The 15,909-nt window shown below is 37.0% G+C and overlaps 1 protein-coding gene and 1 long non-coding RNA gene across 4 annotated transcripts; one reads left to right on the top strand and one right to left on the bottom strand.

Moving 5' to 3' along the window:
• The first annotated feature begins 570 nt into the window (after positions 1-570).
• ZBED4 (zinc finger BED-type containing 4) lies at positions 571-13,761 on the top strand. Of its 3 annotated transcripts, none has more exons than XM_034420865.3 (3): positions 571-958; positions 7,233-7,330; positions 8,647-13,761. In XM_034420865.3, exon 3 carries the CDS (start codon positions 8,910-8,912, stop codon positions 12,411-12,413), a length of 3,504 nt encoding a protein of 1,167 aa, XP_034276756.2. In that variant the 5' UTR covers positions 571-958; positions 7,233-7,330; positions 8,647-8,909; the 3' UTR covers positions 12,414-13,761. The 3 variants fall into 3 exon arrangements, with proteins under 3 accessions (XP_034276756.2, XP_087730361.1, XP_034276767.2); XM_087874235.1 differs by having other exon boundaries at positions 727-1,222; XM_034420876.3 differs by lacking the exon at positions 571-958 and adding an exon at positions 982-1,201.
• LOC148112929 (uncharacterized) lies at positions 5,471-7,929 on the bottom strand. The gene is made up of 3 exons (XR_015729008.1): positions 7,817-7,929; positions 7,466-7,546; positions 5,471-5,605 (listed from the first exon to the last, which is right to left on the bottom strand). It is a non-coding gene; the product is annotated as an uncharacterized LOC148112929 (long non-coding RNA).
• Positions 13,762-15,909: the final 2,148 nt, after the last annotated feature.

Here is a 15,909-nt window from a genome sequence, read left to right as displayed (position 1 = left end):
ACTTTAAGCCTGGAGGACTTCAACTCCCAGAATTCCCCAGCCAGCAAAACTGCCTAGGGAATTCTGGGAGTTGAAGTCCTCCAGGCTTAAAGTTGCCAAGGTTGGAGACCCCCGTTTTAAGTGAATACAGCCTCTCATCCCTGAACCCTTCCCCCCCCCCCCAAAAAAAAACAGAGTATGGCATCCGGCCCATGAAAACAATATACCTAGGCGCCGAAATCTAGGTAGTAACCTATTTTCCAGAGAGAGCAATTGAGACGCGCGCAAAGAGTAAGATTTTCCACCAGTTCTGGAAACAAGTGTCCGTTCCCTATCGGAGATGATTTTGTGCATCCTTTTCTTTCCGAAGAGGAAACGGCGGCGGTTCACTCAGCATCCGTTTCTGAATCCGTCGCTCGCAACTTCGGTTGACACACCCTCAGTCTTCCAAAGCACAAACTCTTCTCCTCCCCATTCGCTCTCGCTTCCACAACGGCGACCATTTTGTCAGCCCGCTCTTCGCTTTTTGCCTGGTCCCCCCCCACTTCCTCCCTCCCTCCACCCCATGACGACAGCACGCGACGTTCCCCCGTGACGCGCACGGCTGCGCCGATGGAAGATCGCGTGCGCGTGACGCCTTTCACCCGGCCAACGGAGGTCGCGACGCCTCCCTCCCTCCCTCCCTCCCTCTCTCTCTCTCTCTCTCTCTCTCGCCGCCTGGGCTTGCCGCTCGGATTTGCGTGCCATGCCTTTGGCTCCGCCTTCCCTTGCTGCCGCTATTGCTGCTGCTGCTGCTGCTGCCCCGAGCGTTGCACATGCGTAGTCCGAGCCGGGGCGTCCGAGCCGGGGGAGTCGGAGTTCAGTGTCGCGGTAGCGGGAGACAAAGCGAGTGAGAAAAATGAATGGGACGGGGATACTCGAACCTTCCTGTTAACCTCTTCTGCGCCGGCAGGTAGAGCGGGAGGCGCTGCAAAGAGAGGTGAGGAGAGCAAAGACCCGCCCGTGAGGGGAAGACGGTGTACGCGCGGTGCCTGTCTCCTGCTCCTCCTCTCCCCCCCCCCAACAGCCGAAACTCCCTTTCCGCCACCGCCGTGGCAGGGACGCTGGAATCCTTCCGCTGAGGGACGGAGCTCTTTCGTCATCCCAGCCCGGGAGTCGGGAAGGGTCGCCGTGGAACTGGGAGTCGGCCGGGCGCAGGAAACCAACGCCGTCCCCGGCCCGGGTGCGCTGCTCCCTCGCGTGTGTGCGTGCGTGCGCCGGCCTTTATTGTTTGAGGGCAGGGAGGAAGCCTCAGTGGGGGGGGGGTTTCCCGTGGGGTCCCTTCGAAGAACGGCCACCGATGGGTCTCCCTTGCCATCTCCTGCCTACCCGCCCACCCCCTTCTTTCCCCCTTTTGGGGAAAGGCCGCACTTTTCTTTTCAGGGTGCGCAGAACTAGCGCCCCGGCTTTGTCTGGGCTTCATTTTGTCTCCCCGCAGAAATCCACGGAGGCCCCGCACTTCACAAACCGTCCGTTTGTAAAGCAGGGCCGCCCCCCCCCTCCCCCTTCTTCCTTCGCCTTGCCTCCTCCTTTCCTTCAAGCGAGGAGGCTTCATCCCTTTTTTATTATTATTATTTTATGTCGTCGTCCTTTGGCTCCCTCGCTCTCTCTCTTTTTTTTTTTTGACAGACTTCGTGGCCATATGGCTGCTGGTGGGGTGTGGGGGGGGGAGGGAAACGAGGGTGTTGTTGAGCCATGCTGGGTGGAGCGACACCGCACCTTTCCTTCTCCCCCCCCCCTTTTTTTCGATCACCCTTCGTCCTTTGTCAACAACTCAGGTGGTGGGGGGGGGGGACCCTTGGCGTGGCAAGGTGGAGAGGCGAGTAGTTGTCTGCCTTTTAAAAGCAGCCCAGATCTTCTTTTCCTGGACCGAAGTTGAATGAGGACTTCCGTTGGCCCTGACTGAAAAAATCCTCTTTTGAAGAGTGCAGATGAGACAGGAAGGACTTTCCGTCCTTATTTCTGTTGATTAGAACCAGGGGTCTCCAACCTTGGCAACTTTAAGCCTGGAGGACTTCAACTCCCAGAATTCCCCAGCCAGCAAAGCTGGCAGCGGAATTCTGGGAGTTGTAGCCCACCAGGCTTTAAAGTTGCCAAGGTTGGAGACCCCTGGATTAGATGACCAATAATAATGGTCAATCTTTGCTGGCTGGGGAATTCTGGGAGTTAAAGTCCCACCAGGTTTAAAATTGCCAAGGTTGGAGACCCCTGGATTAGATGACTAATAATAACAATAACTTTACCTTTTTCCAGTCAGCATTTACATAGCAGTATTTGTGTTTCTACAGTCCTAAAAGTGGTCTTTTTTCAGATGTGGAAGAAAGTGCTCTTGTAGGAAACTGAAGTCACTCTGGAGCCCAGAGAGATTGGAGTATTTAGTTAGTATTTAGTTAGTAACCAGTCTGATTTTATAAATAAAAAGTAAATTATCTCAAATTCGATCCAGGGCATTTTCAATTGGAATGCTTCCCATATAAAGTTTGTAGAAAAAAATCTTTGATGATTGAGAATTTTGAGTAGATTGTTAGATAAAATCATCAAGAGGATTATTGATGTAACTGAGCAAATAGAGATATATCATTGAAAGATATAAGATCCAATGCAGCCCCCCAAATACCCCAGAAGATGCCATGCTTACAAAACCATTTTTTCTTCAAAAAATCCATAAGCAGTTTCTAGTCATTGGTGAATATCAATAATGACATTTCTTTAATCAAGTCAGTTTGGCCATTTAGCAACTTCTGTCAATAACTAACCCTATTCCTCCATGGTGGGTAATACCTAATCTTTCCATCTATGTGCATATAAAAATCTCACCACAGTAATCATATATTGAAATAATCTTCCATGACTTTTTTCTATGTCTTTTGAATCATTGTAATAGCATAAATGTGAATAGATTTATAAGAATTTAAAAACATGTTTGAGATTTACTGGCAGGAAAAATAGTTTATTTGTGCAGCATATTTTTTTTCCTAGGATTCCAATATAAATATCTTACATAGCTGTTTAAACAGACATTTTTTTAGTTTTTCAAGGTTTAAAATTTAGGATGAATGAAATGTGAATTTTTTTGTGTTAAAATCTAAAGACTGCTACTTCAGAGGGATGGGTAAACATCTAGAAAAGGGAAGATAGCGGGAGAGAAAAGTTACTAAACTTGCACAAACAAAGAGATCATGGAGTATGTAACAAAATTACATACTCCATGATCTCAGTCTTGAAAAAAGTAGGTAACTGCTACTAATATACATCCTAGCCACATCTTCCTGGACATAGGCACTCTAATCAATAAAACCTCCACATACCCACACTTGACTACAACCTGAATTGTAGTAACTAAGATTTGTCACAAATACATCAAATCTTTTGTCACGTTTGCTCAGAAAAATATATTGCCTTGCTCAATAGAGCTTTTTCATAGACAATCTAACCTAGGATTGTAGCCAGCTGTCTATAATTTTAATTGAATTAAAATTTATTTTAGAAATCAACAAAAATAACAAAGAGTTAAAATTCAATATTTTCTTCATATGGTTTTTTTTTTAATTACTGGCATAAATTAGAATCCTTTCCAGAAAGAAGACAAGCTTTAAAAAATGTTGAAAATATCAGACCTTTCACCATCCTGACTAAATGACAAAATTCATTCAAGAGCATTAAGACATAGCTATTCTTGTTAGGGACTCTTTACACAAGGAACTAGTAAAATGCAATTGCAATCTCAAGGTGATTGTGTCTATATTGTAGAATGTGAACTACTTCAGTCCAGTAAAAGTTATATGTATGTTTAGCAAAGACTATACTCTTTAGCTATTCAATTTATAGAAGGTATTCATTTTTGCACTTCATTGTTATACTATATTCCATTTTTGTCATTCTATTCTTTTTCTTGTTTCACCATTCACACCTTCCATTTGTTTCTAGATCTTCAGTTAGAAGTATCCTTGCGTTCTCTAGACAAGTTTTAGGTGGTAGCTCTGCAATAAATACAGGTAGTCTTCAACTTACAATAGTTCATTTAGTGACCTTCAAAGTTACAGTGACACTGAAAAAAGTTACTTATGACCATTTTTTACACATACGACCATTGCAGCATCCCCATGGTCATGTGATCAGAATTCAGATGCTTGGCAACTGATTCATATTTATGATAGTTGCAGTATCCCAGGATCATGTACTTTTGCAAACTTCTGACAAGCAAAGTCAATGGGGAAGCCAGATTCACTTAACAACCATGGTACTAACATAACAACTTCAGTGATTCACTTAAATATGGCAAGAAAGGTTGTAAAATGGGGCAAAACACACTTAACAAATATCTCACTTAGCAATTTAAGTGTTGGGCTCAATTGCCTAAATTGTCCTATTTAAAAAAAGGTGGCGGGGTTGTTGAAAAGGTAAATATTAATTCAGAAAATAAATCTCTAACTTTGTTTTCATACATACAGTATTTTTTAAACCAACTTATACAACTGTTCTAAGAGAATAATTTCCCAGTTACATATCTATTTTGCATCTATGTTCAATACAACTACCATAATGGATTTAATTTGTAGATGAACTTTTATCCTTTGTATATTTTTACAAAAGTGGATAATAACTTGTATACTCTAAAATATTGGTATATTGAAATTTATATTAAGCTAATGCATGCATTTACTTCTTAATTATCTTAAATTACTATAAGGTGGTGGTAAAAGCCATAATATTAACTCTAAGTCATAACTTACAGTGATTCTGATAAAAATAAGTTGTAACTCAGCTCTAAGACCCAAACCTTTTATTTAAATATAGGTCAACCTATCAAAACTCAAAACCTTTACTTTACTTTACTTTACTTTACTTTACTTTAATTTAATTTAATTTAATTTAATTTAATTTAATTTAATTTAATTTAATTTAATTTAATTTAATTTAATTTAATTTAATTTAATTTGATTTATATACCGCCCTACTCCCGAAGGACTCAGGGCGGTGAACAGCCAACAATAAAATACATACATACAAAATTTAAAAAGCAGAAATAAAATTGAATTAAATAGTTTGGCCCAGACAGATTAAAAAACCCCAATCAATTTAAAACAAATTAAACTTTGAATATTAAAAATATTAAAAAATGTTAAAAAATATTTAAAAAGAGGGAGAAAGTTAGGCCAGGCCCGCCTGGTGGAATAAAAAGGTCTTAGGGTGGCGGAAGGTGTGCAGATCCGGGATCCTCCGTATCGCCGGGGGGAGCTTGTTCCAGATAGTAGGTGCCCCCAAAGAGAAGGCTCTCCCCCTGGGGGCCGCCAGTCGACATTGTTTGGCCGATGGCACCCGGAGAGCCCCTCTCTATGAGAGCATACCGGCCGGTGGGAGGCTATTGGTGGTAGTAGGCGGTTCCGCAAGTTTACCATTTTTAAACATTTATATCACCTTAAGCTCTTGCCATAGGATATAAATCTAGCAAGTTATATACATAGATCATGAGTGTTAAACTCGATCGCATATTGCAACGTATCACGACTTTTTAGCCTTTGCGGAGCCGGGATGGGTGTGGCCTGCACGTGTCTCATCTGGCCTGCGGGCCGCCAGTTTGACAGACCTGACATAGATAAAACATTAAAAGTTGGGTTTCATTCATAAAATACATAAGACTGGAAACAGTTTGTCAGATTTGGAAAATGTAACAAGCATCATTAATTTAAAAAATAGAAAATATGAAACACTAAATTTACGTCCTTAGGTCCTAGAGTGCAGAGACTAAGTTCATCCTTTTATGATGAACCATGGCTTATCTGAATGTAGCCACTAGGAATTTTAGCATAGCAGTGAAAAGCATGAAAAGCTATGGTTTTTGAGTATGTGTGTAGTTTCAGGCCCAAAATCTAAAGTGAAATACTTGCATAGAACTTGTATTTTTCTCCTATGAAAAATACGACTAGCTAGCAAATAGAGGTATCTTGTTTGAAGTTTCTGAAAATGTGTTTAGTAGTTTTATTTAAAATATTTTTATTACTCCCTCATTCAGATGTATGATGAAGACTAGGATAAATAATTTGCTATATAAGTATTCTTCCAATAATATTTTCATCTATTACATATATTTTCACTTGGGATAATAATTACTATTACCTTTAGTTGTTATTGTTATTACTATTATTACTATTATTCCTATTGTAGTCTCTCATGCAGACTATAAAACCATAACATCTTTAGCCACCTTATTCAGAAAAGAAAATTAGCAAAGTCAGAAGCAAATCTTGGTACATCAACCAAGCAGTTATAATTGAGAATAAAAATAAGTTGCAATAAATGCTTTGGCTCTTATATTACAGGTTATTTTGCATCATGGTATTCCATAAATTAAATGGGCAATTGATTCACAGAAGGAAGGATAATATATCTTGGTTAATAAAAGTATTAAAAGAACAAGTCTGACATTTTATATTGGGTTCAGAAATAGAATGGATGATGTAATTCCCAGTATAATTTGATCAAAACATCAAGATTCCGCTAATACAGGTACATAGGGAAACTGATTAAAACTATCCTTTTAAACTTGGCTCAAATCAGAATATAGTCTTGAATAAATAACTCTTGTAACAATGCTGTTTTTGACTTTAGTAGCTTGACAAAATGTTTAGAGAATTTTAATTGTTCCGGTATCATAAGAAATCAGTACTTGTAAGTCAGCCTTTATTAGAAGTTTCTTAAATGTTCTACCATGATAGATAGGTAGAACACTGAGCTCTTTTTTTTTTACTCAAATGTAATTTATTCAGTTTTTATATTCACATTGCTAATTAGTAATATGTAGGCCATCTTTAGAATTGCAATAAATCATTACTTGTGATGAGAATACAGTATTTTGTTGTGTGTGTTTTTTCTTTCTCCTTCCCTACACAGAATGCATGAATGGAGGTTTTCATTGTGGCATTTTACAAGCACAATTTCTTTGTTGTCTAAATATGGAGGATTATACACTCTATATATTTTTACAATCAAGGTTATCAAATTGCAGATTTTCATAATTAAATAACCATAGGATCCAGAAAGTGAAAAAGGAGTCTGATACCCTAGCACTTAAAGAAGATGGTTACCATTACATCTGAAACAGCTAAATCATTATTGCCTGGGGAGAGATGCGTCCATCAAAAGTTTTCTACAAAGAGTAGTAATAAAGAAACATGAAAAAATAGTAACATAAATGCTATTTGTCTTTTGTACAGGATTGAAGAAAATGCTGATCTCTTCTTTCAGTAAAGTGTGAGAGTTACTTTGTCTCCTAGTTCATGTGAGGCCTAATTAGAAGGATGAAACCTACGAGGTGGGTGAAATAATATGATAAGCATTGTTGAATAGAGTAAAACATTTACAAGTCATAATGAGAGGTAAATTCCTTTGCTCTAATTTATTTCAGTTAGCTATATTTTGCAGTTTTATTTGTTCCTTAATCTCTTACTTGTTGAGAAGAAAGCATATCTTTTTTTCACTTTTTATCTTCCATCCATATTGTGTTCCATCAAAGTCAGCATTTTGGAAACTAAAGATAATAAATAGACCATTAGCAAAATATAGGAATCCAAAATATAGGACTGCAACATGAGCAGACAAGGAAATATTCTAGAGCTAGTGGTGTAGGAGAGAGAAATAGATCATAAAATTATGCACAGGAATGGGATGATAATGATGATATCCCACTTTCTGCCTATAAATCTAGTGCATTTCAAACATCAAGAAATAATTGAATCCACTATTGGGGTTACTATAATGATACAAAACAAAAATATATTTGTTCAGTTAATACATTTACCTTATCCAAACTTGCTATCCAGATTGAGCAGGGGGGATTACGGATAACAGGAACTAAATTTATGAAGGTAGGAACTGAAAATAACCTCTTTGCTTGCTTCATGTCAGGTAAACTGAGTACTTACTTCCTTGTCTGTATTGATGTTTAAAAACGCATTTACACAAAGGTTTGGATCCAGCTCACCGGAAAATTTCATGTATTCTTGTTTGGGTTTTGCTGAAGAGGATTGGGAAGAGGAAAATAATAATAATAAAAAATCTCAGTCAAACAAGCATTGCAATAGTCCCTCCTATTTCCTCTTTCCTTTCTACAAAGCCAACAGCTAATGATAGTTTGGGCCTGTGATAAACATATTGTTGTTATTTTATTTGTTCAATATATGTTCAACATTCAGAGAGATTTGTGTTTATATAGTTGACATATATTTTTATCTGTCATCTATTTAATGGTTAAATGTAGAAATAGATATATAGATAAATGGATATGGTACTTTTAATGGAAAACGGTTCTGATTGCAATTTCCAAATCATCCCATAAGCACAGGCCTTAATAAAATGGCAAAATAATGTTTTCATAAATATAGAACCCTTAATAGCAAAATTTATTGCCCATGAAAAAAACCTAAACTAGATCTTTGAATTCTCACCATGAGTAACAATGAATGCAAATAACTACAGTGCTGGGTTTTTTTTTATTTTGTCTCAAAATATGTTGCTTGCTATTTTCCCTTAATTTAAAACTAAAGAAATAAGCAGATTATTACTTATTTAAGGGAATAAATTAAACTTGGAAGTGTGACATTTAACTTTCTTTCTTTCTGTTATTTCTAGATGATAGGAGCAGATGGTAGAACTGAATGTATACTCAACTATTTCTTGACTTCCCACCTTGCAACACAACGGATATAGTGCCAGCACTATAAAGAATGATATATAATCTGGAAATCTAAATAACCTGGGAGTCAGACAACAGGGCCTAAAACACAACCTTTTGTTTTACCTTTATCTTTTTACATGATTTAAAATGCATTTAATTTGAATTCCAAATCTTCATTAAGATATGAATACACAGCGGAAATAACTGAGCTCACATCATGGATACAAATATAGTAGAGTCGCCACAAATCAGCGATAATTTGATGATGGATAAAATCAACAATTTAAAAGTGGAACCAGAAGATGATAGTAATTGTATTTTAGAAACAATAGATATAAAAACTGAAAAAGAAGATCTAAGACAGATTGACAGCAGTGATGAACAGGATGACAAAGAAAAGAATTTCGTCCGCAACAATTCAGATAAATTCATCTCTGCAGAGAATGAGGATGATTATGGTTCTCTTTTTTCCCAATATAGCAGTACTCTCTATGATGTAGCAATGGAAGCTGTAACACAGAGTCTTCTTTCAAATAGAAACATAAGCTCCCGGAAAAAGTCACCTGCTTGGAACCACTTCTTTATATCTCCTAGAGACAGTACCAAAGCAATATGTATGTATTGTATGAAAGAATTTAGCCGAGGTAAAAATGAGAAAGACTTAAGCACAAGTTGTCTAATGAGGCATGTGAGGAGAGCTCATCCAACTGTACTCATTCAGGAAAATGGAAATATACCAGCTATATCTTCCTTTTCTTCATCTCCTACATTATTATTGCCACCTCAGCCTGCAGATACTGGAGATTTAACTCATGTGCTAACTCCTATAAAATTAATTAAGAAACCCTGTTCTAAGATTCCATCCCCAGATCAAATTATGGAGGAATCTGTTCCTGTAGTTTCTATTGAAGAAATACCTTCAGATTTGTCACATAGTGAAAAGAACAATAAAGAAGAAGCTGGTGTTGGATTGTCACTACATCTGCCCAACAGTCAGTGTGAAGAAATGGTGGACAATATAGCAGAGAAAACTGTTCAAGTTCCTAAGACTACATCTGGCTCAAGGAGACGATCTGCTGTATGGAAACATTTTTATTTATCTCCTCTAGATAACTCAAAAGCTGTCTGCATTCACTGTATGAATGAATTCAGCAGAGGAAAGAATGGAAAAGATCTTGGAACGAGCTGCTTAATACGGCACATGTGGAGAGCTCATCGTTCTATTGTTCTACAGGAGAATGGAGGAGGTTCAAGCATACCCCCTCTGTACTCTGCTCCTCCAACTTTATTACCACCTTTATTAGCTTCAGATGGAGACCCAAGTTCTGTATCATCTGGAAAATTAGCTAAAGAACCAACATCTGTTTGCTCTTCTCCGGACAGAATAGCTGAAGAAAATAATTCCAATCTTCCTTTGGGAGATACTCTGATGGAGGACTCCTCATTGTTTTCATCATCCGAAGATATAGGGGAAGCTTCTTTAGTTTCTTCTCCTGAAAAAAGCCCATTGTTATTGCAACATGGCTCTGTTTTCCATCAGAATAAACGCATCATGCGAAAGCTGAAATCTGAAGTATGGAATCATTTTTCTTTGTCTCCAGGGGATAATTTAAAAGTTATATGTAGACACTGCAGCTGTATGTTAAACCATGGGAAAAAAGGTGATTTAGGCACAAGTTATTTGACAAGACACTTATACAGGCGGCATCCTGAAGTTATAGGAATCCAAAAGAACTTTATAGATGCCAGTTTAGCAAATTCTCCTTATGCTACCTTGGCTTCTGCAGAACGTTCAGCTTCAAAACTGACTGACTTGCCCACAATGGTTACTAATGAAACTCAAGTCATATTTCCTGTTAGTAGCAAAAAGACCTCAAAACTGTGGAACCATTTTTCAATTTGTTCTGCAGATTCAACTAAAGTAATATGTATGCACTGTGGACGTACAATAAGTCGAGGGAAAAAGCCAACCAATTTGGGTACCAGTTGCCTTTTAAGACATTTACAACGGTTTCATAATCATGTCCTAAAACCAGATGCCTCAGAGCCAGTATTGTCCTCTTCTACAAATAATCACGTACCTCTGAGCACAGATCTTTTGGGATCTTCATCTTTTGATGAAACCACTGACAAGTTTTCTGACACGCATCCTGTTGCCAAAAAAATTACGAGTCTTGTTGCTGAAATGATTGCACTTGATCTTCAGCCATATTCTTTTGTAGATAATATTGGTTTTAATAGATTGCTTGAATACTTGCAACCTCAGTATTCATTGCCTTCACCATCTTATTTTTCTCATACTGCGATTCCTGATATGTATGATAGTGTGAAAGAAATAATTGTTTCGCATCTTAAAGAAGCTGAAAGTGGTGTAGTCCACTTTACCTCTGGAATATGGATGAGCAATCAAACTCGGGAATATCTAACTCTCACAGCTCACTGGGTAACGTTTGGGTCACGAGTTCGGCCTCAGTGTGAAGATTACCATTGTTCAGCTTTATTAAATGTTTCACAGATCGATTGTGACTATAATGGTATCAGCATTCAGAAGCAACTAGAATATTGGTGGGAAACCTGGATAACATCAATTGGGCTACAGATTGGGATTACTGTTACAGATAATCAGACAATAGGAAAAACTTTAAATGAAGGGGAACATTCAAGTGTGCAATGCTTCTGTCACACAGTGAATCTCATAGTGAATGAAGCTATTAAAAGCCAGAGGATGGTTCAGAACCTGCTTAGCATTGCCAGAAAGATATGTGAACGTGTCCATCGCTCATCAAAAGCGAAAGAGAAATTGGCAGAGCTGCAGAAAGAATATCATTTGCCACAGCACCAGCTAATCCAAGATGTCCCATCAAAATGGAATACATCATTTCATATGCTTGAAAGGCTAATTGAACAGAAAAGAGCTATTGATGAAATGTCTATAGAGTGTAGCTTCAGGGAATTAATAAGCTGTGATCAGTGGGAAGTGATGCAGTCTGTCTGTCATGCACTCAAACCATTTGAAGTTGCAAGTAGAGAGATGAGTACACATATGTCCACTTTAAGCCAAGTAATTCCAATGATTCATATTCTAAACCGGAAAATTGAACTACTGTTTGAGGAAACAATGGGCATAGATACTATGCTAAAGTCCTTAAAAGAAGCTATGGTGAGTAGATTATCCTCCATACTCCACGATCCAAGATACATTTTTGCTACACTTTTAGACCCTCGTTATAAGACCTCCTTATTCACAGAAGAAGAAGCAGAACAGTATAAACAGGACTTAATCAGGGAGCTAGAAATACTAAATGCTACCTCAGATGATGATAAACCAGTTTCCAATGGTTGTGGTATAGGTTCATCATCTAAAATCTCTTACGGGAGCAATAGTCTTTGGTCACTGATGGAAGATATGAAAAAAGCTAAACTTCCAAAAGAAAAGACTAAGTTGCCAGAGGAAATGGTGCTTTTATACCTGGAGGAAGAAGTGCTTGAGCATAACTATGATCCCCTCACTTACTGGAATTTTAAGAAATCATCTTGGCCAGTATTGTCAAAATTGGCTGTTCGATTCTTAGGTTGTCCTCCAAGCATCGTTCCATCAGAGAGATTATTCAGTACATCCAATGAAAGCATCAGCTTTAGTCAATCAAGACTAACAATGGAACACTTTGAAAAACTTATATTTTTGAAAGTAAATCTTCCTTTGATATACTTCCAGTATTGAAATTAATGAACAGGCTGCCAGTCTAAACTTGTTGTTCACTGGATAATTACTATATTTGTAACTTAATTGCTCCATTTAGGGGTCATGTATGACAGCTAATCAATGCCTCTTGTTTGAAACTTATATTTTTCAGTTCTATGTCTACATGTGCCTTATCAGTAGTCCTTCAGGCCAGATATAGTGTATATACATTTTCTTTTTTAAAAAAATCCTATTAGAATTAGCCTTGTCTTTGTCCCAACTATTAAAAAAAATGTAGCTTTTGATTGAATATTGTAAATGAAATTTTAAAACATTTTGAATAGAATGGCAAAACGGATGTAAAAACTTCTATTATGTAGCTTTTTATTCAATTATGTAAAAAAAAAACAGAAACCAGGTACTGTATATTAGCTGAACATTGCTTTAATTGCAGAAAAAACTGTATATAAAGGTGGAAATGAAGCCATCTTCCTATTTAGCAGGTTTTAACTGCAGGCTTAATGTACTTATGTTCAACTATGTATGTACTAAAGATGGCGGTTGAATTAGTATTTGACTAAACTTAGAATTATTAAGAAACACCAGTTATACAGTAATCTATAAATTTGCCATTCATGGTCTTTATTCAGGTTTTTTTTACACTGTAACTGAATTAGAGCTTGAGTATTTATAAGGTTTTTGGGTGTTTATTTTCAAAATTTTCCAATTAATGTTTGTTATTTAATGCAGTGCATTGAAAGATAAAAAAAAATATAAAGAAAGGGCCTCATGCCAAGTCTTTTACAATTGAATGAATTAAACATTACTTCTTGGGAAAATGTAGTTGAGGTTTCCCATGTAACTGAAAATTATATATGGCATTCTTCCATTATTTCTGTTACACAAAGTTGATTTTCAGTGAATATCCTTTCTAAGATTGTGCAAATACTTTGGAAAAGGTGCTTCAGAACACGCAGGACTTGCATCGGATTGTCCTTGCATGCACAAGCACTTCACATGCACCTGAAGAATTTGCACAGCCCATAGACAGGAATCTTGCATAGAATGTTATATAGTAGAACTGACCATAATTGATAGTGTCTATCAGCCAAGTAGGATATTGTAGAATTTTAATAATCCTCAGACAGCAGGTAAGAATAGCCAGCATTTGCATTTGCTGTCCACATTTTAAAAGAATATTTCTCACTCTCTTCTCATCACCCAATGCATTGATAAAATTCTTTGGGAAATTAACTACAGCTTTTAGGAAAGATGTAGTTTTGTTAAAATACTGTACTGTACCTCTGGCTAATTTTTGCATTTATTATGTTTTAGTGTATTTATAAATGATGGATTCAGTTTCTGAAATTAAACATCTTATTTGCAATTTGTAGAGAATGAGTCTACATCAGCCATCCCCCCCCCCTCCTCCTTAGAATGCAATGGGGATTTAGTGATTCTGGAAAGTGTATGGCAATAATCTGGATATATCTTTTCGAGTAAAAATTAGAAGGCAAGTTTCTACAGTTCTTTCAATCAAACATTTCGTTGTAGTATTTGTCTCCCATACAGTGAGATGTCTGATGTAATGATGCAGTATGGCCCAAATATATTTGAAATATTTTCAGTAAGTACAATATTGAGCTTTTAAAAAAATGACCGCATACGGTAAACCTTACTCAGTTTAACTATTTATATATATATTCCTCTACTGAATTTAAGATAAAACCAGGCCATGTTAAAATTGTCAGAATTGTAGGCAGCAGTGGTGCATTGACACTGAAAGTGTTGTTTTAGACAGCAACTTGAGATAAGGTCAGTGGGTACACATAGCTATGAGCTATTGTTATGCCATTGAGAGATTCTTGTTCCAAATAGCTCTGGTGGTTAAACTGGCTCTCCTTTCTTCCATTTAGCTTACACATTTGGGAAGCGATAGCCACCAGTAGCCACAAATGTTTGGGTTTATAGAATGCACGTGCTTATTTATATAATGTGTGGGTCTCACATGGTTAACAAAATGAAACTTTACACTTGCTACACAGTTACACATTTTGGCTAGTTAAAAAGTAAGAAAACTGAAAATATGGAAGGCTATTGGGTAACAGCACTCATGGCCACAATAGTTCATTCTTTGTAACAAGGTATGTTGGGTTGCTTTGATAGAGTTCGACTAATGTTAACATAAATCTACACAGCTCAAATGTAATAATAAAGAAAACAATGCTTTCACATACTTCAGTTAGTGTAGAAAACTAAAATATTCTGAAACCATCTTAAAATGAGGTCAAAATACTGCATCGAGCCTTATAGTTTTAACACTCTTGGCCAAAAATAATTTTCAGTAATACCGTGTTTCCCCCAAAATAAGACCCTTATATTTTTTTTTGAATCCTGAAATAAGCACAGTTGGCCTTATTGGCATGTGCTCAAAAGCCCAATGGGGCTTATTTTCAGGGGATGTCTTATTTTGAGGAAAACACGGTAGGAAATACACATCTATTTATTTCATATGCCTAAAGGTGACATTTAAGGCCTAAAAATATAATTCTAGAAGATAGATTCCCTATATCTAGTCATTTATTTAACATTTCATAGGTATAATTTCTTTGAGTACCAGTTTTAACTATGCTATGACCATAATTATAGAAATATGCTGGTTCTCCCCTTCCAAAAAAACCCCAATCTTGTGTTAGCTTACAGAATGGCAATCCATTTATTATAAGCTTTCATGGATGTTTTTTTTTTCTTTGCAGTAGCCTTCATAATGAACATGTGTTTGTTTTTAAGATGCCACAAGACTGTATTCATACCATAGCTGATTATACATAGAAGACATCAGGAACACCTCAATTCACATTAAATAATTGCCAAGTGGCAATTGTAGAAAGGGTAGTACTTTCTTCCAGAAGGAACCAAGTAGTATTTTGAACTTCCAGTAGCTGACTCTTAGCAGGGCCTGTTGTACAAAACAAGATGACTATACCCAATAAATTTTGCAGGTTTTAAACATAGGCTTTTATGAGAAGTTAATGTTTCCCGTCTGAATAATAGCAGCTTCTGTGAATAGATAAATTGTACATCAAGGAGGACGTCGTTTTCTTTGATGTAAAAGAACAACAAAATTGATTAAACTTGTACAATAGCATACAAGAGAACACATCAGCGTAGTTAAACCAGTTTTACAGGATGGTATTTCTTGTGTCTAAGTCAATTTGCACTCTACTGTGCCAAGGTACACTGATTAAAAATGAATGATTTTAAGAGTTATGTAAGATATTTTCTTGCATACCTTCAATTATAAATTGTGGATCATCCCACAATTATACTTTTTAACCCATTGCTTCATCTGGCCAGTGAGAACAGTCAGTATAGCTGACGATCTAGCTCTATATTCATTTGGAAGTTATCACTTAAAAACCTGTAAGAAATTAAAACAAATGGCATTTTTTTGACATCCAGTCTTATTTTTCTTGATTTATGCTTGGCTATCTCTTAACACTTTAAAGGCCAGCTTGACTTTCCCATAACTGTT

This window comes from Pantherophis guttatus, chromosome 7 (assembly GCF_059756535.1).
Source record: "Pantherophis guttatus breed Tessera chromosome 7, ASM5975653v1, whole genome shotgun sequence".
NCBI lineage: Eukaryota > Metazoa > Chordata > Lepidosauria > Squamata > Colubridae > Pantherophis > Pantherophis guttatus.
The sequence above is the reverse complement of the archived record's forward strand: the minus strand, read 5'-3'. Positions and strand labels throughout refer to the sequence as shown.

Excerpts from the sequence above, each read along its gene's own strand:
- ZBED4 (XM_034420865.3), top strand. The coding sequence starts at position 8,910 with ATGGATACAAATATAGTAGAGTCGCCACAAATCAGCGATAATTTGATG.